This window comes from Molossus molossus, unplaced genomic scaffold (assembly GCF_014108415.1).
Source record: "Molossus molossus isolate mMolMol1 unplaced genomic scaffold, mMolMol1.p scaffold_m16_p_11, whole genome shotgun sequence".
NCBI lineage: Eukaryota > Metazoa > Chordata > Mammalia > Chiroptera > Molossidae > Molossus > Molossus molossus.
In genome coordinates this window covers 36,702,050-36,725,646 of record NW_023425346.1, presented here as the reverse complement: position 1 = coordinate 36,725,646, position 23,597 = coordinate 36,702,050, and the positions used below count along the sequence as shown (strand labels likewise).

General features: G+C 35.6%; 1 protein-coding gene across 3 annotated transcripts in view; it reads right to left on the bottom strand.

The window, feature by feature from the left end:
* The window catches only part of GALNT13 (polypeptide N-acetylgalactosaminyltransferase 13), a 515,536-nt gene that overhangs the window by 293,896 nt on the left and 198,043 nt on the right, over positions 1-23,597 (bottom strand). For all 3 annotated transcript variants that reach the window (XM_036254031.1, XM_036254029.1, XM_036254030.1), the window contains exon 4: positions 15,339-15,507. In XM_036254031.1, coding sequence (XP_036109924.1) covers positions 15,339-15,507 — 169 coding nt within the window. The remainder of the gene's footprint in view (positions 1-15,338; positions 15,508-23,597) is intronic.

Below are 23,597 nucleotides of genomic sequence, written 5' to 3'. Positions count from 1 at the left end.
TTAAATATAAAATTCAAAGACCAAACACAAATTTTCTTATTAATACAGTAATTATCATTCAGAAAATGTACTGGCTTTTAGAGGAGACATTGCAAGGTCATGAAATATTAATTACAATATACAATGAGAACTTTTAGACATATGGCAACATTTCCCATGTCAATAAACCTATGTATTACAGACATGGGTATATTAACTATGAAATAAAATTCTTCTTCAACAAAATAACATTGTAAGTTGGCATTAAAATAGTTTAACCTTCCTTAAGGTACTGATATGAGTACAGAAAACATCTGTCCATGGGGGAAAAAGTCAGTGAGGAAGAATTTCATACAGAACTCAAATATTCCTTTCACATAAGATTATTTTCTAGGAAAAGCAGAGCTATATGCTTTCTTAAGCTGAATAAGTCTTCAGATGTTAAGAAACTATCTTTATTTTTTAGATTATATTTCTTTTATAAAGCAAGTTTAAAAAAAAAACTACATTTTAACCACAGAGTCTACTTTTAAGGTCCAATTTTCAAAATAATAGAATCACATTTTTAAAAGTTATATTTTACACAATCATGCTAACAGTGTACACATAAATGTAGCATTGCTATCACAAAGAAGAAATATAAAATGAGAATATTAATTGGATTTCTGATCTCTGTTCCACATCTTTTCTTCTTAATTTGAGAATGACTACAACTTTCATATGCTGGAAAAAACTGTGCCTGTAAAGATAACAATAGTTTCTACAATACTATGATTTATCAAATGTGCACATGTGTGGAATTAATTTCACTACCCAGAATAAAAGTGTACTTAAGAATGCCCCAGTGTGCTCCAGCCGGTGTGGCTCAGTGGTTGAGTGTCAACCCATGGACCGAGAAGTCACCGGTTTGATTCCTGGTCAGGGCACATGCCCAGGTTATGGGCCATATTCCCCAGTGGGTGGCATGCAGGAGGCAGCCAATTGATGTTGTCTCTCATTAAAGTTTCTCTCTCTCCTTCTCCCTTCCTTTCTCTCTAAAATAAGTAAAGAAGAAAAAAAAAAGTATCCCCTGTGTGTGTGTCTGCAGGTCACTTACATTTTGTAGGTGTTTGATGACTGTGATGCCACAGACCCAAGCACACGTGGTTTGGACCTACACACTGAGCAGCAAAACAAAATGGTAAACCACGACACCATTTTATTTTCTTATTCTCCTTTTTTTGTTCTATTTGTTTATCTTGAAAACTCTATGATGAAAAGTCCAAAATGACACACGAGCTATTGCTGTGAGGGACCCCCAGGCTGGAAAGCACTGCTACTGGGGAAGAGCGGAGAACAAGTACAAACACCCCTGTTACTAATGAGGAAACTAGACCAGAGCCAGAACTACAACTCGCAGCCAAAGAGCCAGAAAGACGCTGCCGCACAACACCCACCATTGGAATGTGAAACAGAAGAAGCATAAATCAAAGTATAAAGCAAATAATGGACCATTTAAGTAGTGCGGTGCTTGATGTTCGTGAGCTGAAATGGACTAAAAGGGGATATTTTCAGAAACAACTACAAATGGTTTACTCTTGAAAGGACGAACTCAGAAGAAACAAAGAGACTTTATTATTTTTATTTTTTTTAAGCAAGTTTAAAAAAGTATGTTTTTATTCATGTTAGAGAGAGAACAGGAGAGAGAGAGAAAAACATTGATGATCTGCCTGCTGCACGTCCCCTACTGGGAATCAAGTCCAAAACCCAGGCATGTGCCCTGACCACAACAGAACTGGCATCTTCCTGGTACATGGCATAGTGCTCAACAAACTTAGCCACCCTGGCCAGGCCAGAAATGAAGTGGCTATAACACCAAGGCAGATGTAACACAGGGAGTCAGGGACTATGATGCCAAGGTCAGGCTAAATAATATCAATCCGACTTTTCCATAAACATAACCATCATTCAAGTCTATGCTCCAAATATAGAGGATGAAGAAGACAAAATTGAAAGCATTTGTTCAAGTATCCAAGAAAAAATTGATCACACACCAGAACAAGACATTCTGATAATTATAGGTGACTGGAACACAAAAGTAGGAAGTAAAGCAGAATCGAACTGTCATTAGAAAATTTGGACACGGGGTCAGAAATAAAACAAGCGACCTGCTTGTGGAGTTCTACAAAGCCAACAAGTTGTCCATCGTAAACACATGCTTCAAACAACCAAATAAGGCTACTGTTTATATGGATATCACCAGATGGTCTAAACAGATATCAAACAGACTATGTAATTGGACACGGGTGAGGGAGAAGCTATATTCTCGTTGCCAAACAAGACCAGGAGCAGATTGTGGTACTGACCATGAAACTGCTAATATCAAACATTAGAGTCATGCTGAAGAAGAGCACTAAGCATCACAGTGCCTAAATGTAATGTGACTGACATTCCTGAGGGATTTGAAGTCCCCATAAAAAACAGATGTGCACTGTCAAACTTAATTGAACAACCAGAAGAATTGTGAACTGAAACTAGAATAGTATTAGGAAAGAATGCAAAAAGACAACATCATACGTAACAAGAAAGGAAAAATCAAATTTATGATGAAAGAAACACTATAAGTGGTTAAAAGACAGGTGAGAGGCAAAAGTTGCACGTGACAGAAGGAGGACTAGAATCTTGAATGCAGATTTTCAATGACTGTCACATGAGATAAAGAGAACTATTACAATAGTCAATGTAAGGAGACAGAAGAGAACAGCAAAAAAAGAAAAAAACAAAAACAAAACAAGAGCCCTCTACCAAAACAAATGTGGAAAACAAAACAATGCCTCCATACTAGAAATGTTTGACATACACCCCAATCTTCAAACAAGGACATACAAGGACTCCAGTAACTATAAGACCATCACTCTAATTTCCTACACAAGTAAAATGATGCTCAAGATGATGCAACAAAGGCTTCTACTGTATATGGAGCAAGAAATGCTGAATGTACAAGTTGGATTCAGAAAAATAAGAAGCATTCAAGATTACTAGATATTGAAGTGGTCTGAAGAATTATAGAACTTCAGTCTATGTTTACACACAGTAAGCCCTTGGTCTGGGTGGATCATACAAAGCTATGGGTTACTGTGAAAACATGGTTGTGCCTCAGCACTTGATTGTCCTGTGCTTACCCTGCATTGTAGACAGAAAGCCTCTGTCAGGACAGCATATGAAGATGCAGAATGGTTTCCTGTAGGCAGACGTGTCAGACAAGGGTACATTTTATCTCCCTACTTATTTAATCTATATGTAGGACATAGCATGGGGAAAAGTGGGCTAGATTCAGAGAGATGAGGAGTGAAAATTGGTGGAAGAAATATCAATAACTTATGGTATACCGATGACACCGTCTTACTGGCAGAAAGTAGCAATGATCTGAAACAAGTTCTGATGAAAGTGAAAGAAAAAAGTGCCAGAGCAGGGCTGCATTTGGACATCTACAGGACAAAATCATGAATGCAGAAGAAAAACACTTTAATGCAGACAATGAAGACTTTGCAATCGTTAAAGATTTTGCTTACCTGTATTCAGTTATCAATTCAAATGGGCACTGCTGCCCAGAAATCAACAAAAGGTTGAGACTTGAAAGAGTAGCAATGGAAGAATTAGAAAAGATCATCAAGAACAAAATGTGTCATTAGAGACCAAGGTTAAGATCATCCACATCCTTATATTCCCCAAAATGATGTACAAATGTGAAAAATTGAAGAGTGAACAAGGCTAATATGAGAAAAAATATTCATTTGAAATAAGGTACTGGTGGAGAATTATATGGATACCCTGGATCATCAGAACAATGAACATGTAGGTTCTAGAGTAAATTAAGCCTGAATATCACCGAAGACAAAAATGAAAAAACTGAAGCTGCCCTATTTCAGGTGCCTCATGAATCATGAGGAGTCAGGGTCTTTGGAAAAGACAACAATGCTGGGTAAATAGAAGGTGGCAGGAAAAGAGGAAGAACAAATATGAAATGAATTGACTCCATATAAGAAGCCATAGGCATGAGTCTGCAGGAGCTGAGTAGTCTGTTAAGGACAAAACAGTGTGGACATCACTCATTCATAGGGTCACTTGGAGTGGGAGACAAATCCATGGCACGTAACACACACTCTGTGTGTGTGTGTGTGTGTGAAATAGCAATACCGCCAATCACCTAGAAACCCATATTTGAAACAGAGTCATCTTTTGATTTTTGTTTTCTCTTCCCTTGTATCTTGTCAGTTACCGATTCTAAAATATCATTTCAAAATATTCTTTTTAAAATCTATTGACTCTAGAGAGAGAGAGGAAGGGAGAGAGAGGGAGAGAGAAACATCAATTTGTTGTTCCAATCATCCATGCCCTCACTGACTGATTCTTGTATGTGCTCTAACTGGGGACTGATCTTAAAACCTTGCCGTATGAGGACAATGATCCAACCAACTGAGCACCTCAGCCAGGGCTCAAAATATTCTACTTAAAGTTCTTTCCCTTCTCTTTATTTGCTTCAGGTTAAGCACACACACACACACACACACACACACACACTCACACTCACACAGAGACAGATACAATTGGAAATTAAATGGCATGCCCATCCCTTCTGAAGCTATCCTGAATTTGATGTTTACTTTTTTCTTTTCATTTTAATTTATTACTACTGATTGCTTATATTTCTAAGAAAACTATCTTAGACAATTTCTAATCTAAGTATATTTATGTGAAGATAATAGCCAACAGGGAATCCTGTTAAATTCAGGCTTCCCTTTTTAAATAATGTCTGCTATATTTCAGGCATATCTTTTTATAAATAGAATTTCCTTCATGGTATATTTCTGCTCTAACACCTCCTAGCGGCCTATTGTGACACGTTTAAACAAAGGCAGAAGCATTGGTTTCAAGATTCTTCATCATCCTTACAATTTTCCATTCTAGTTGGATTATCTCCTCATATAATTTCTATCTAAATTTCATTAACTTTTTTATTCAATTATCTAAAATTTCTGCATTGAATAACTGTTTTTTTTTATTTCAAAATGTTTTCTTTATTTTTAGAACTAAATCCATCACATTTTATTGATACAAGCTCTGATTTTTAATGAAGATTTGAAAAATAAACATTTTTGCCCCAAATTATGTAGAATTAAATATATAAAACCAAAAATATATATATATATAAATATAATGAAACATTAATAGTCATAATAGTGAATAAGTATAAAATCCCTTTGGTTTAAAATAACTCAAGTAATAAATATATAAATATAAATATAGTTACCATAGTAAATTTAAAAAATAAAGTCTGGATGAGGAAAATGGCGGTAGAGTGAATGGAAGCTACACAGACCATCTCCCAGAACCAAACTGGAATTACAATGAAAATAAAGACAAATCGTCAGGAAAAGGCAACCGAAAAGCAGCTTAGAGGACCACATAAACAGGGACACTCAATCCTGGTACACTTGTGAAGACGTGAGAGGTGGGGTCGCGAGCCCACGGTCCGCAATGGCCTGGGCAGGGAGCTATGCCCTCAGCTTGAACCTGCGCCCTTGTCTGAGACCTGCGGCACAGGCTGGGACCTGCGATGGCCTTGTATGGGACCTGCGGCCTCGGCTGGGAGCTGTGCCCTTGGCTAGGTGCTACCCCCTCGGCTGAGAGCTGCCACAGCCTCGGCCAGAACGACTGCCTTAGCTGGGAGCGGTGCCCTCGGTTACAGACCCAAGCTGCTACACAGCGCAGAGCCAGGACAGAGGCTAAATTAGCAGCAGCCACTCACCTTGGGCACCAGCAGAGGGAGGGAAGACAGGACTGGAACTGTATGGGGACACTCGGGATTTGGAGGGTGCTCAGAGCTTTTGCTGAGTTGCAGCCACGCAGGACTGTGGTCATCTTACACCTTCCCAGGGCCTTGGGGAGAGGCCATGGCCTCCCTTGGAGTTTCAACCTCACCCGGTGGTTTTGAAATGCTAATTGAGGCCCATTAAAAACCTGCATCTGCCCCACCCTTGGGTAATCCTCTTACACTGAGCACCTGAGGTAGTTTTTCATTCAACTCAGAAACCTAGGTTCTTCAGGTGACCTCTACCAATAACCTCCAGGCAAAAAAAGCTAGAGGGTAACTACCATTCCCTGGGCTAGCAACTCTAACCAGGAAAGTAAGACTTGACACTGGTGTTTAAAGTGGGTCCTCCCTGCCTCATCCAAACCCAGGAGAGGGAGCCACAAACAGAAGAACACCAACACCCACAGGGAAAATTTGGCAGGCTCCAAAGCCCACTGTGATAGTCAAAATGGTGAAACACAGAAATAAAAGCCAAACAAAAGAACAACAGACCTCTATCGAAGATGAGATAAATGAGGTGCAGTTAAGCAAGTAACAGAACTAGAATATAGAGCCATGATCTTGAGGAAGCTCAACAGCATGTGTAAGAACATGAGCACCATGAGTAAAGACATAGAAATGTTGAAAATCAACCAGTTGGAAATTAAAAACCACCAAGAAGAAATGAAGAATGACATATCAGAAATGAAAAACACATTGGAAGGTCTAAAAAGCAGAGTAGAGGAAGCTGAGGACCGGATCAGTGAATTAGAAGACAGGGTAGAAAAAAATCAACCAATCATAAAACCAAAAGGAAAAAAGTGATTAAAAAACAAGAAAATAGCTTAAGAGAACCGTGGGACAACTGGAAACGTAGTAACATTCGCATCATAGGAGTCCCTAAAGAAAAAGAAAATGGGCAAGGATTAGTGAATATATTTGAAGAAATAGTGACAGAAAACTTTCCTAATTTGGTGAAGGAAAAAGGCATTCAACTTCAAGAAGCACAGAGAGCCCCAAGTAAGAAGAACCCAAACAGGCCCACACCAAGACACATAGTAATCAAAGTGCCAAAAATTAAAGCCAAAGAGAGAATCCTAAAACCAGCAAGAGAGAAGCAACAGATTACCTACAAAAGAAACCCCATAAGACTCTCAGCTAACTTCTCACAAGAAACACTACAGGCCAGAAGAGAATGGCATAAGGTAATCAAGGTCATGAAAAACAAGGATCTGAATCCAAGACTACTCTATCCAGCAAGGCTATCATTCAAAATAGGTCAAATAAAGACCTTCCCAGACAAACAAAGGCTAAGGGAATACATTAGCACCAAATCAGCACTGCAAGAAATGTTAAAAGGACCGCTGTAATTAGCAGGAGAAATAGGAAGAAAAATATAACCACATTAAACAAAAATGGCAGTAAATAAGTACATATGGATAATCACCTTAAATGTAAATGGATTGAATACTCCCATAAAAAGACACAGAGTAGCTGATTGGTTAAGAGAGCATGAGTCATATATATGTTGTTTACAAGAGACCCACATAGGTTGAAAGTGAAGGGATGGAAAAAAATCTTCCAAGCAAACAGAAAGGAAAAAAAAGCTGGGGTAGCAATACTCATATCTGATAAAATAGATTTAAAAATGAAGGCCATAACTAGGGGCAAAGAAGGCTACTACATAATATTGAAAGGATCTATCCAACAGGAATATATAGTCTTGATAAACATATATGCACCATAGTCTTGATAAACATATATGCACCCAATACAGGAGCACCAAAATATATTAAAAATCTTCTGGAGGACTTCAAAGGAGAAATCAATAGCAATATAATCTTAGCAGGGGACTTCAACACCCCGCTGACATCACTGAATAGATCCTCTAGACAAAATTTAACAAGGAAACAGAGACTCTAAAGGAAGCACTAGACCAAATGGATTTAATAAATATCTACAGAGAACTACACCCCAAAACTACAGAATTCACATTCCTCTCAAGTGCACATGAGACATTCTCAAAGATAGACCACATGTTAGGACACAAACTAAGTCTCTACAAGTTCAAGAAGACTGAGATTATATCAAGCATCTTCTCAGATCACAATGGCATGAAACTAGAAATCAATTGCAACAAGAACATTAAAAGACATTTGAACACATGGAAGCTAAATAGCATGTTATTAAACAATGAATGGGTTACCGAGGAGATCAAGGAAGAGATTAAAAACTTCCTGGAAACCAATGAAAATGAAGACACAACAACACAAAATCTATGGGATGCAGTGAAAGCAGTTCTGAGAGGGAATTTCATAGCACTACAGGCCTACCTCAAAAAACAAGAAAGATCTCTAATAGACTATCTAACCTCACAACTTAAAGAACTAGAGAGCAAACAAAAAGAAAACCCCAGAGCAAGTAGAAGGAAGGAAATAGTAAAGATCAGAGCAGAAATAAACGACATAGAGTCCAAAAACTTAATTCAAAGGATCAATGAAAAAAAGAGCTGGTTTTTCGAAAACATAAATAAGATTGATGGACCATTAGTTAGACTCACCAAGAAACAAAGAGAGAGAACCCAAATACACAAACTCAGAAATGAAAGAGCAGAAGTAACAACTGACACCACAGAAATACAAAAGATTGTTAACAACTACTATGAACAATTATATGGCAACAAATTCGACAATCTAAGTGAAATGGACAAATTTCTAGAAACACATAGTCTCCAAAAACTGGACCAGGAAGAGATAGAAAATTTGAACAGACCAATAACAACAGAAGAAAGTGAAGAAGTAATCAAGACTCTCCCAGCAAACCAAAGCCCATGCCCAGATGGCTTCATGGGGGGTGGGGGGGTGGGGGTGGCGGTTTACCGAACATTCAAAGAAGAACGAACACCCATTCTCTTCAAACTATTTTAAAAAATTCAAGAAGAAGGAAGACCTCCAAACTGGTTTTATGAAGCCATCATAATTATAATTCCAAAACCAGAAAAGACACTACAAAGTAAGAAAACTATAGGCCAATATCCCTGATGAACATAGATGCCAAAGTCCTGAAGAAAATACTAGCAAATCACATCCAGCAATACACCAAAAAAATTATTCACCATGACCAAATGAGATTCATCCCAGGGGTGCAAGGCTGGTACAATATCCACAAATCAATAAACATAATACACTACATAAATAAAATGAAGAATAAAAACCACATGATCATATCAATAGATGCCGAAAACGCCTTTGACAAAATTCAGCATCCATTTCTGATAAAAACACTCAGCAATGTGGGAATAGAGGGATCATATCTTGACATAATAAAGGCCATATGAAAGACCTACAGCCAATATTATACTCAATGGGCAAAAACTAAAAGCATTTTCCTTAAGAAGAGGAACAAGGCAAGGATACCCACTTTCACCACTCTTAACATAGTACTCGAAGTCTTAGTTACAGCAATCAGAAAGGAAAAAAAAATAAAAGAGATCCAAATTGGAAAAGAGGAAGTGAAACTGTCATTATTCACCGATGACATGATACTATACGTAGAAAACCCCAAAGACTCCATCAAAAAATTACTAGACTTAATCAATAAATTTGAAAAAGTAGCAGGATACAAAATTAACGTCAAGAAATCGATGGCATTCTTATACACCAATGATGAATTCACAGAAAGAGAAACTAAGAAAACAATCTCATTTACCATTGCAGCAAAGAAATAAAGATACCTAGGAATAAACTTAACCAAAGAAATAAAGGACCTATTCGCAGAAAACTACAGGTCATTGAAAAAAGAAATAGAAGAAGATATAAAAAGGTGGAAGCACATACCCTGTTCATGGATTGGAAGAATTAACATCATTAAAATGTCCATATTACCCAAAGCAATCTATAGATTCAATGCAAGCCCCATCAAAATACCAATGGCATACTTCACAGAATTAGAAAAAGTACTTCAAAAGTTCATATGGAACCCAAAAAGACCTGGAATAGCCACAGCAATCTTGAAAAAGAAGAACAAAGTAGGAGGGATCACATTACCAGATTTAAGGTGATACTACAAAGCCACTGTAATCAAAACAGCCTGGTACTGGCACAAGAACAGGCATATAGATTAATGGAAGAGAACAGAGAACCCAGAAATGGACCCAAAGCAATATGCTCAATTAATATTTGACAAAGGTGGCGAGAGCATACGGTGGAGTAAGGACAGCCTCTTTAATAAATGGTGTTGGGAAAATTGGACAGCTACATGCAAAAAATTGAAACTAGACCATCAACTTACATCCTACAGAAAAATAAACTCAAAATGGATAAAAGACTTAAATGTGACTCATGAATCCATAAAAATCCTAGAAGAAACTGTAGGAAACAAAATTTCAGACATTACACGTAGCAGAATTATCACTGATACATCACCTAAGGCAATAGAAACAAAGAAGAAAATGAACACATGGGACTACATCAAACTCAAAAGCTTCTGCACAGTGAAAGATGCAATCATCAAAATGAAAAGGCTACCCACTGTATGGGAGAGTATAATTGCCAATGATATATCAGATAAGGGGGTAATTTCCAATATATAGAGAGTGCTCATACAACTCCACAAAAGGAAGACAAAGAACCCAATTAAAAAATGGGCAGAGCAACTAAATAGACACCTCTCAAAACAGTACATACAAATGGCTAAGAGACATATGAAGAAATTCTCAACATCACAAATCATCAAAAAGATGCAAATTAAGACAACAATGAGGTATCACCTCACACCTGTCAGAATGGCCGCCATCAACAAATCATCAAACAACAAGTGTTGGTGAGGGTGTAGAGAAAAGGGGACTCTAGTACACTGCTGGTGGGAATGCAGACTGGTGCAGCCACTAAGGAAAACAATATGGTGTTACCTCAAAAAATTAAAAATTGAACTTCCATTTGACCCAGTGATCCCACTTCTAGGAATATACCTTAAGAAGTTTGAGACACTAATCAGAAAGAATATATGTACCCCCATGTTTATAGCAGCACTATTTATAATAGCTAAGATCTGGAAACAGCTCAAGTGTCCATCAATAGACGAATGGATAAAAATTTATGGTACATATACACAATTGAGTACTATGCAGCTGTAAGAGAGAAAGAGCTCTTATCCTTTGAGACTACATGAATGGACCTGGAAAGTATCATCATAAGTGAAACAAGCCAAACAGAGAAATACAAGTATCATATGATGTCACTTATTTGTGGAATATAATGAACATAACAGTCTGAGGAATGGGGTAGTCCCAGAGACGTGGAAGTGGGCTAAAGACTGACAGTCCCCAGACGAGGGTGTGGTGAGGGAGAGATAAACCACAGAACGTATATGCTTGCATGCATGAACAATGGACATGGACAACAAAACTGGGGACGGGGCAGGGAGGGAGGGGGGTGAATCAGTGGAGAGAAAAGGAGAAACATTTGTAACAAAAATAAATAAATAAATTTTCAAAAGAAAGAAAGAAAGGAAGAAAGAAAGAGAACATACCTAGTAATATTTTTCTCAACATTCTTATTTGAAGAAAAGTTATCTTAAAACAGTGCTATTATCCCAAAAAGAATAATAATCATACCTATCATCTCCATCTTATTCAAATATATATGTGTGTGTATATATATATATTATATATATATATTTATATATAATATGCACACATAAACATACATGTGCAGACATTTTTACACATCACTTTCAATTTAGGTAGTAAAATTAATTCCACACATGAGCATATTACATAAATCAAGTATTATAGAAATTATCTTTACAGGCAAAAATTTTGCCAGCATATGAAAGTTGTAGTAATTCTCAAATTAAAAAGATGTGGAATAGAGATCAGAAATCCAATTAATATTCTCATTTTCTATTTCTCCTTTGTGCAATGAATGTTAGATTTATCGTTTTTTCATTCATGAGAAAGGCAATCCATGTAAATGAACAGGTACACTTATGAAATTGAGCACAGAAAAATATGTTCTATGGTTTATTTCTATTTTATGTAGTAAATAAACTCTTTGTTTTTGAAGAAAATTTATTCAGCATTTGTATGCTACTGTTCTTCTTTCATTAATAATGTAAGATTGCTAGTTTTTTTTCCTTATCAGCTTGCAAATGTGCATACATAAGAAGCAGTTAGTTGCTTCTTATATAAATAGCTAAAATAAATTTCCTCTTTTCTCATTTTTCCCTGATAAAATATAATTTAAATGCCAGCTGCATTTTAACCTTCAAATAACTCAATACCAGAAATTAAAGTGCTATTAAATATCTGACTACAAGTAAATGCTAAAGAAACCTAACACTTTGCTTTAATTTATAATGTCCATAGCTTTTTAAAAATAAATATTCACTCAATAATTACTTCTAATTTCTTACTCAAAAAGAATTTCAGAGTAAAGTGAGAAGCTGATTGCTTAAAAAGTTACCCTGCTTAGTCCAAAAAAGGAGACTGAGGCATAAGATAATTCCAAAGAATAACAATAACAATAATAATAATAATAATAATTTCAACAGGAACTCAGTCCAATCTTATTCTTACTTTGTCATTTTTGCAATTATTGCTTTGTTCATACAATATTGCAGTTAATTGTTTAGGTAAATATATTCCTTATATCTTCATAGTCAGGAACTGACATATCTATTTATTTTTATTCTCAAATCTAAGCTTGTATTAAGCAAATAACAAAGATTTGTTGATTGGTTGATGATGACTTACCCAAGATCCAACAGTAAGCCTTATATATTAAACTTATGTATTTTGGTTCCATATCTAAAGATTTTCCACCTAATTACTTGAAAAAAATCTCCAGAGTCGACTTTTTATTCCCCTTATTTGTTTTGCATTTAATGGAATAGAGTCATGTACCCACCTCATTGATTATGATCATAATCAAGCTCTTTTCTCTACTTTCAGGAAAGCCTAGAACATGAGAAAATATTGACTATAGAAGCATGAGCAAACCCAAATGTGATGTTTGCAACTTTCATGGAGCTGTATTTCAAATATTAATAAATTTAGTATATTAAGTGAATATGTAAATTAATATAAGTACTTAAGCATCCCTAGGGGTGGACATCCCAGAAATTAACTTCAATTTGTCCTGAGGTCTCATGGCAATTGCCTCCACGAAAAACTGTTGTTATCTTGTCTCTTCTCTGTGAAAGCATGAAGTATTTGCATAGGTGTTTTCATCTGAAAACATCTTCAAATATTTGTAGATTTAAGTTAAAACCAAATATAACATTAAATTATTTGAACAATTTTCTGTATTCAAATGAGCCCGTTTAAGGGCTTATCTAGTAAAATGGTGAGATATGTTAATGAATTCACTGTTTGAGCAGTGCAGACACGTTCTAAATAAATATCAATTCAAGTTTTCCACTAGATAAGCTTTTTAAAAGTAATTATTTGTAAATCTTAACTTTTTATATTGCCTAAATTTATTTCATTCATCATTTACGCTTTCTCAATGTGCTCCCATCCCTTTAAGATATAAATATTCAAATATAAACTGTAACTAATACCAAAACTGAAAAAAAAAATGTTTTCTACATCAAATGAGTATTAATAGATTTTGACATCTTTTAAATAACAGTTTGAATATCTGATTCATGGTGTGTTTTTCAACATTTGTTCCCAGGCAGTCACAAGGCTGAGTCACTCAAGATGACTTGCAAATGACCTCAGTGGACTTTGCAAACACTTCATGATTTATCTAGGAAATTGGGATGGTGCTTATGTTTTTTGTTTATTTGTTTGTTGTACTAATAGCATACACTATGTTGTGATATAAAAATGAAATGGAAAATTATTTATTTCATTAATATTACTTTATAGACTGTTTGCAAAATCTCAAACTTTAAGTTTTGTGAACTTTTTAATACTAAACAATTTGCATCCTCCATTTTAAAAATGTTGAATGGTTCTACAGTTTAGGGCTTAATTATTCAAGTGCTTAATATGTGAAGTGATGCTTAAAAGCAGATCTAGCACTGGCCAAATTTATTTTCAATGGATTCTCAATGAAGGTTTTACTTTTTCTAAAATGATGGTTCCATACTAAATTGATTATTTCCTTAATCACCCCAGATCTGATATAAAATTTAATTTATGTCCCCATAGTTAAAAATAAAAATTTTTATACATTTGAACTAATGCTAACCTGGTTTTTCTGAATGTCTAAGTATCACATTTACCCCTTTTAATCACAGCATGGGTATAAAAATAATAAATACAACATTATAACATTATATATTTAGCATATAAAATAATCAAAAGAATGTACTTTTTGAAATGCAAAGTTTCTCTCTATATATATATATTTAAAAAGTACAAATATGGACAAAACTACCTATAAAATTATTTAGATTTTTGGAAGGCACAAATGTAATATTTGATGTTTTAACCATTTCCTGGGGACCAAAATAATCCATAATCTATAGTTACTTGTGGTTTTGTTGAGAGAGACATTTTGAAAGCATATAAGAATATACAAAAACAGTTATTTAGCTACCAAATGAACCATCTGACAACTCGGCCCAGCCATCTTAATAAGGTTTCAGTTACTCTACTTTGGGCTCATTTGAAGTAATTCAGAAAGGAGGAAAAATTCAGGTTTAGTATTATGATGTGAATATCACTACACTACTAATGTACTATAACCGATTATATGTGGCAAATTTTATTTGCAGTAACTAGGATTTTGTTGTATATAGAAAAGTCATTACATGCCTAAAAGAACAACTCCTAATTGCCTAGAAGTATGTTCTAGAACATACCTGTAAACTTAGAAATTTTCTAAAATCTCAGGGTGTATCTTTCTGGGTTCCAAGAGGTTGCCTTATAAGGGCTCTATAAGACAATGACAATACTGCAAATAAATATCTAATTTCATGAATGCACTTAAAACTTATCCAACTGTATAGATCATGGCTTACTGTGAATCACATACAAGTTGAATTTTTCAACTTAATATTTCATGCACTTTTATTATTTCCAAGTGATTATTTTCTCCATGTCTGACAACTGAGCGTCTAATTATAAACAGTGTCATATATTGCTAGAACTCATAATAAATAATTTTTAAAGGGTCAAAGAATCATACAGGCAATTGGCTACTTTTATGCTGGAATGGCAAGCATATAGTTTTAAAAATCAAAGTATAAAAGCTTTGTATTCTGGCAAGAAAATAGTCTACTGAAGAGCATGTTTGCTCTATATTTAGCAAGATAAAGCAGAGAAAAAGAAAAAAGTATCTCATGAAGAAAAACCTGTTAGGCTGTGTGTTCTGCAATTGTTTTTCAAATAACATATTTTGCTCTGCCAAAGAAGAAAATAGTTCTTTTTTCCATCATATGTATGCACAGCAAATTCTTGTGACAGCATAGTTATTCACAACCACATACTTCTAGAATGAAATAATCTGAGTCAACTGAAGTTCTGAGATATTCTGAAATACATAAAATTGTATAACCCATGTAAACTCACCCTTCTAATCTTACATCCGGCAGACTTCTGTTAAGGGCAATCAAATCACTGGCCATAAGGTTAAACTGATTGATTTTAAACAGTTCTTTCATTTTCTCCTGGTCATCTTTAGGAATCAGCACAGCCTTTCCCATTTCTCCTGGTCCTTCTTGGCTTCTTGAAATAACAGCTGTAAGACACATACAGGTATACACACATGTAAAAACACAGATAATGAACTGAGTAAATAAACTCATGTGCTGGATTTGATTCTCAACTGTATTATTTATATACTGGCTTAATAATACAGTCATCAGATCTTTGCTGCTTACTTAGAAACCATATACTCTACTAAAGAGACAACCTATTTTAACTCATTAACTGAATGCTGCATGCTGTCTTTTAATTCTAGATCTATAACAGATCAGACTAATCACTAAGACTTAATAATTAGATAATACAAAATACCAAAAGTTAAAACTCCTCAGACATATTTTTAACATGCTTGTTTATATAGGGATGAAATTGAGCACTGGGCAAATCAAGTTGTGCAAAATAAAAGAGAACTTTTGAAAATATACCAAAATTAATTTATTTTCAAATCCAGTGAAATGTTTTGATATTTCACATACCTACTGCCATTATATCTTTATAAAAGCAGGAAAGCTGGACAATCAATTCTTCATCCCCAGAGCAATTTGAATCTCTCTTGAAAGCATTTTCAAATAAGTGAAAATAACCTTTACGGTGGTGACATATACTTTCAAAGGTCAAGGTACATTGGGAGACTCTGTGCTGTGTAACTGGGACTTCACAGCAATATCATACTTGTCTGTTTATTAAGAGAACTCAGGATTCAATACAGGCCAACATTCTAATTTCTTCCAAGTAGTCACTGCACTAATGTCTCTTCTAGTTATACAATACCTGTTTTAATATGCGTGTGTGTGTTGGGGGGTTTGCACATATGTCTATATGTATGTTAACATATAATAATAAGACAAGGTTCCAGGCACTACTGATGTACCCTTAACTTACTCTTCATAATGATGCTAAGATCGAGTGAAAGAAATGAGGCTCTGGTCTTGACTCTTCGATGTCTGCTATATGATAGCTCTTAACACATTCATCTCACTGAATTTAATGTCCACATACTTTAAGGGGCAGATATTTAACTCCAGATTACCTTAACTATTGTAGGAACTGAAAGGATATGATGTACGTGAAAATAATTTATGAATTATAACATTTCGTAGAATACAAATTATCAAATAATATAGAAATATTAGATCAGCCTCTTCAACAGACCACATAATCAGCCTCAACTCTGACTCAGCTGGGTGCCTGATGCTGTTCATTCAATGAATACATTTAAAAAGGAGAAGGAAACTTTGAGATAATCTAGTTCTTTGATCAATGAATAAAAGAATTCAAATAGAGGTTTTCTCCATCTCAGAGTTGCATAAAATTATCCATTTTAGTGTTTAAAAAGAAGTAAAACCTCTACTTCATATTTTAATATTAAATACTAGCCCTCACTAGTATTTAATATTTGGGTTGAAAATAATATATATATATATATGCATATTTGTATATATATACATATATAAAAATTAATACAAGTTCAAAAATGTGTACTGATAGTGTCACACAAATAAAATGTATGAGAATTGTGGCCTTAAGGAGTTTTGATTAGATTGCATTTCAGATCCTAAGCAGATATTTAAAGAAACCACCATTTAAATAAAGAGAGCATGTGATTAATGTCTTTTCAATCCCCAATGGTGCCATTTCTAAAAAAAAAAAAAATAGCTTATATAAATATCACAAATGATTCTCAAAAATAATACAAAGTATAGCTGCTGAAAGATTGGCAGCTATTAGCCTCACAATCATGTACCAATTACTCTGTCTTTATTGTCCATAAATTCATCTTCTATAAAATATTTAAATAACTTCACTGTTATTTAAATAAAATGTTATATGTTCATATATGTACTATAGTGGATGCCCATATCACTCCTTATGATAACATTTTATACAAGAAAATGAAACTAGCCCTGGCCGGTTTGGCTCAGCGGTTAGAGCGTCGGCCTGCGGTCCAGAGAGACCCGGGTTCGGTTCCCGCTAAGGGCATATACCTCGGTTGCAGTTTGTCCCCGGCCCTGGTTGGTCAAATGAGTGGCAGCCACTCAATGGGTCCCTTTCACGTCGATGTTTCTCTCTCTCTCTCTTCCTCTCTCTCCCTCCCACTCAATCTGAACAAAGAAATAGAAAAATATCCTCGGGTGAGGATAAAAAAAAAAAAAAAGAAAAAGAAAATGAAACTAGCTTATAAATTATGATGCAAGAATTCTTTTAAAAAATATATTCTAGGGAAATATAAATATGGCTAAAAGTTTACCTACATAGATAATTGAAATAGTATTATGTTTGTATATGCAGGCAAAAATAAATATATATTCTCTTCTCCTCTTCTCTCTCTCTCTTTCTCTCTCTCTAGATAGATAGGTAGGTAGATGATAGATAGATAGATAGATAGATAGATAGATAGATAGATAGATAGATAGATGTGTGTGTTTTAGAAACTGGGTTTATCTATATAAAGAAAACTATGCAGTGAATAAAACTATGTTATAAAAATGCAGATATACCTAAGTGAAAAAAGGATCATGAAATAATGTTACAAATAAACTTATTTCTATAAAACTGTTATGTAATGTAGCCCTGGCCAGTTTTTGCGCAGTGGTTAGAGCGTTGGTCCACGGACCAGAGTCCCAAATTCAGTTCCAGCTAAGGGCATGTATCTCGGTTGCAGTTTGTCCCCAGCCCCGGTTGGGGTCGTGTGGGTGGCAGCCACTCGATGTGTCTCTCTTACATAGATGTTTCTCTCTCTCTTTTTCTCCCTCTCTCCCTCCCACTCTATCTGAAAAGATAAATGAAAAAAATATATATCTTTGGGTGAGGATAAAAAAAAAAGTTATGTAATGTATACACATATGTCACCAATGAAGATTAGCAATGGCTTGTTGGATGAGAGCTTTTACATTCTTTAGCATTACCTGTATTTTCTAAATAAGTGGAACATTACCTAATAGATATCAGCCTTATATTAATAAAAAAATCTTGTTTCAGTGAAGATGGATATAACTTGGCTTCTACAGTAACAGTTATAAAATGAAATTAGTAGATGTTGGAGGCATTAAAAAAAAAAACAGACCAATGTTGGGTGGTATTCCTGAAGGCAGAAAACTTCTTAATATACATAAGATGACAAGCAAGTAGAAGACCCATAAAGTATTATAGTTTGTGCCCTGGCCAGTCTGGCTCAGCAGTTAGAACGTTGGCCCGCAGACCAGAGAGTCCCAGGTTCGGTTCCTGCTAAGGGCACAAACCTGGGTTGCAGTTTATCCCTGGCCCCTCCATTTGGGGTCATGTGGGTGGCAGCCACTCGATGTGTCTCTCTTACATCAATGTTTCTCTCTCTCCCTCTTGGTCTATCTGAAGATAAATGCAAAAATGTCCTCGGGTAAGGATAAAAAAAAAAAAAGAATTATGGTTTGTTCTTAGAAAAATTCCTAACAGAAAATTTGCTACAATTAACAGATAAGAAAGCATTTAGTAGTTGAGAAAGCATAGTAGCAAAGTTCTTCGTTTGTTTTCGGAAAAAGCAAATTCCTACATTAGTATAAAAAGTTTTTACTTTCATAGTCATCCTTACAAAACATTCTACACATCTATTAAAGCCAATGCCATCTTTACATACAGTAAGAGGTTGTTTGGCACATGTTATAGTCATAAATGTTTCCTAGAAACAATTGGCACAACTTATAAACTGTTCACTAAGGTAATAAAATCATGCTGAAATATGAAATTATTTTCTTCTGCATTAAGATTGAGCTTCCTACCCTGGCCATTGTGGCTCAGTTGGTTGAGCATCATCTCATTTACCAAAAGGCTGAAGATTCAATTCTCAATCAGGGCACATGCCCAGGTTGCAGGCTGGATCCTCAGTCTGGGTGCAGGAAGCAGCCCATCTATATCTGTCTGTCTCTCTCCCTTCCTCTCTCTCTAAAATAACAAATCCAGAAAAAGAATGTGCATCCTCATTAAAAGTATTTAATACTTTTAATAGCTCTAGTAATCACCATAGTTTCAGTTTTAAATAGGAAATTTTCCCCTACCTCTGAATACACTACCAAAAAATGAAACAAAACAAAAACCTATGACTTCTTTGGGGAAAAAACACCAATTTTGGCTTCAAAATGCTTTGGTAAGCACTTTGTAAGGGGACATCAAAAGTGAAACAATGGCCCTGGCAGGTTTGGCTCAGTGGTTTGAGTGTCAGCCCATGAGTACCAAAGGGTCTTGATTTGATTCATGGTCAAAGGCACACACCAGGTTCAATCCCCGACCCCAGTTGGGGCATATGTGGGAGGCAGCCAACCAATGTTTCACTCTCTCTCCCTCTCCCTTCCTCTCTCTAAAAAAATCAATAAAAAAATTTAAAAACAAAACAAAACACTGAAACAATGGCCACTTTTATGAAGTCCCTTACATAACCCAATATTCACTATAAATTATTCCTAAGATACACAATAATAAACTCTCAGCATTTGATACATCATCCCAGAAAAGATTCTACAAGTTTGCAAAAATACAAACATTTTGACCAAAAAAGTAAAAGAGCATTGCATTCACTGAAGGCACATTTAACTGTGGAAGTAGAAGCATATTATTAAAATATAATATTTTATTTATTATTAAGCTGCAAAAAATGACTAAAATGCTCAAAACTTATTAACTAGTGTTAGTCATAGAACTTGTGATACAACTATTACTCAGCCAGTTGTTATGAATAAAGAAACACTTTCACAAAAGTCTGCAATTAAAACTTATAAAATAATACTGAATTAAGTATGAATAGAAAAATGAATCATGTCAAATACCCTGAAGTATTATAAGCCACAAAATTAAATCTACTGCTAGATTGTGAGACTTCCTTGATGGCAATTGCGCTGAATGTCTTTTTTTTTTTTAGCCTGACATGCCTCACTCTGCACCATATCCAGCCTGCTGTGTCATAGGTTTCTAACTTCTATGTTTGCATCAACCATGCTCCTCTGTTCTTTGAGTTTGGGTTGGGAAGGTACTGACAGGTGTTAGGGGACAGAATATTAATGAGTTTGAGGTATTTATTTCCCTGGTTTCCTCTCTGTGGGTTTGCTGAGGGATGGTTCGCTTACAATAATAATGTCAGGGGAATGTCTTATGACTGGTTAATGAAGTAAGAAACAGTGTAAAACTAGATTAAATAATAATCTATCCTCTATGTTAGCATATGCTAGAAGTTGCTTCCTTATAGCCTTGCTCTGGGGTGGTCCTGAAAGAGAGTGGATGAAAGAAAATCCACCTATAAGGCAGAACTTCAGAAAGGAAATCTGACTGACTACTGTGTGAATAGAGAAATGGCTGGAGGTGAGGGATCTACACTAATTTATGAGCAGTAGCTAATAGGTTGGGCAGCTGATAAGAGAGTTAAAGAAACAAGAATGAAAAATTAATGATAAAGAAGTCTGATGGGAAGACCATATAAGTAGTCCCCTTGAAATGAATGCAAAAATGGATATTAATATCCCGTGTATTCTTCCAGAAATGACTTCCACTGCAGAGGAGTCTCTCAATAATCAGATGGACAAATTATCCTTCCTATAGCTGTCAGTTGGTCTCTTTTTTTCAGTTAAGCTTTTTTTTCCGGCTGTTCAATGGGAGTGGGAAAGACTAATAGGCCAGGATAACTCAGATGAAGACTATGAATAAATTTGATAACATAAACTTCTCACCACAGTTAATATGTTTATGGCCACCCAAACTGCCAATAGCAGAAGAGAACACAAAGCCATTCCTATGGCATCATTCTTGACCAGCTGGTGTGAGGGTGATTCTATTGGACCCCTTTCATCATTGTGGAGGAAAATATCTTCTTACAGGAAGAGAGGGTATCTGGAATCTGTCTTCTCTGGCCACAATTCTGTCAGTACCACCACTGTAGACTTACAAAATCCTATATTTCTTGAATTTTGATATAATCTCACTTCAGACCAGGGAAAATAACTTATGGCAAAAAAAAAAAAAAAAATGCTACCATGGACTCACCCCCAAAAAATTCCCTGCTTTCATGTCTTCAGCATCTATAAGCATATGACCTGATAGAATAGAATAATGTACTAAAGACTGCTGGAATATAATTTGAGAGAGAAAACCTTGTGTATTTGGGATGTCATCCCACAGGATGTTATATACATTAAACAAATATCCAAGATGTGATATCATATCTCCTATGGATGGAATGCACAGGTCCAGGAAACGAAGAAGGAATTGAGTAAAATCTCTCAGCAAATAACTCACTGAAGTAATATTTACTTTCTTTCTATATAACCTCAGGCTTTGTGAGTAGAAGGGTACTAGTTTCCATGTGAGAAATGCTTCTACTAGAGAACATAACCATGGTTCTGTTAAATTGGAAATTGAGTCTGCCCTCTGGCCATTATGAGCTCCTTAAATCGTTGACTGTACTGGCAGAGAAAGAGACCACAATAATGGTTGAGGTGATGGATGTTACTTACCAACAGGAAATTAGATTGCTACCACACAATTGGGGCAAGCAGAACTATTTCTGGAACCTGGATTTTTTTTTTTCTGGAGCACTTCACATCTGTAATAGGCTGGGTAGTAGAACAATGAGGCAACCCAATAAAGGCAAACCAATCAAAGGCTTATACCACAGGATCATACACCACCAAGTGAAGAATACTATACAGACTACTTAGTGATAGAGCTTAGAATACACATTGCATGGATGTAGCTAAAAGAATATGTAATTATTGCCCAGCCAGTGTGGCTCAATGGTTGGGAGGTTGCTGGTTCGATTCCCAGTCAAAATACATGCTCAGGTTGTGGGCCCAGTCCCTAGCGGGGGGCATGTGGGAGGCGGCCAATCAATGTTCTCTCTCATTGATGCTTCTTTTTTTTTTTTCTTTATTGATTTTAGAGAGAGAGAGGAACATCAATGAGACAGAAGATTAATTGGCTGCCTCCTGCATGCCCCCCACTGGGGATTAGGCCCACCACTTGGTTATATGTCCTGGCCAAGAATTGAACCAGTGACCTCTTGGTGTATGGGTTGATGCTCAACCACTGAGCCACAGTGGCCAGACTCATTGATGTTTCTATCTTTCTCTCCCTCTCTCTAAAATTAATAAAGAAAAAATATTTTAAAAAAAGAATATGTAATTATCTTCTAAGATCTCATGAGCAGACACAGGAGTCATGATTTTATAGCAGCTATAGTTTATGTTATTTATGGATTCATTTCCATACTTTTATCTATATTACTTCATATAAAGAACATTGAAGTTTGCTAATATTTTAGATTTTGTTTGAGAATATGACTAGACTGACATCAGTTCATAGGATATAGTATTGTATTGATGAGATTTGTGTATCCCTGGTATTAGGGAGACATCTTTTTTCATCTGAAAAGAGTAGAAAGCCAAAAAGAAAGAGCAGTGGAATGCTGGAAATTTCCAATTAGTTTCTCAAGATCCGCACTCCACTCTTATCTTTCTCAAATTAATTCCCCAGGAGACTAGCCTGTATGAACTGCATATGGACTTTGTTCTCTGACTTCAGATTGGATTTGGCCAATGTGAGAAACCAGTAAGAGTTTGGACAGTAGAACAAAAATAAAATCAAGATGTTTACTCCCTTGGTTCTTCCTTATGCAGTATTCACAAACTGGCTCTGACCACAAACCAAAGGCTACAGTCTATCAGCCATTTTTTTATATGTTCATATAATTGTCTCCTCCTCTTCCATTTAAGGGCAGGGTGCAGTAATGACTTAACCCTCGATTACTTAGACCCCAGTGTACAACGACCTCTTCTTGCTTTTTCTAAACTCTGTTGACTCCTTTGTAAATAGCCTTTGTGGTTTATATACTCTTCTTGGCTACTTGGTTGAAGCATGGCATATTTCCTGCTGATAAAAAAAAGTTTAGAAAGGTATGTAGGAACTGTAGTGGATTCTCCACTTATATGACAAGGTTTATACTTAAACCACTTTTACACTTACCACATCATTTTCCTTGGATTGAATTCTACTTTAATGCTCTAATATACCTTCTCAAAGGTCTTGATTTTTTTTTTTGGGGGGGGGGCAGGGTGTCATGTTCTTCCATCAGTTAAAAATGTATAAGTAGCCCTGGCTGGTTTTGCTTAG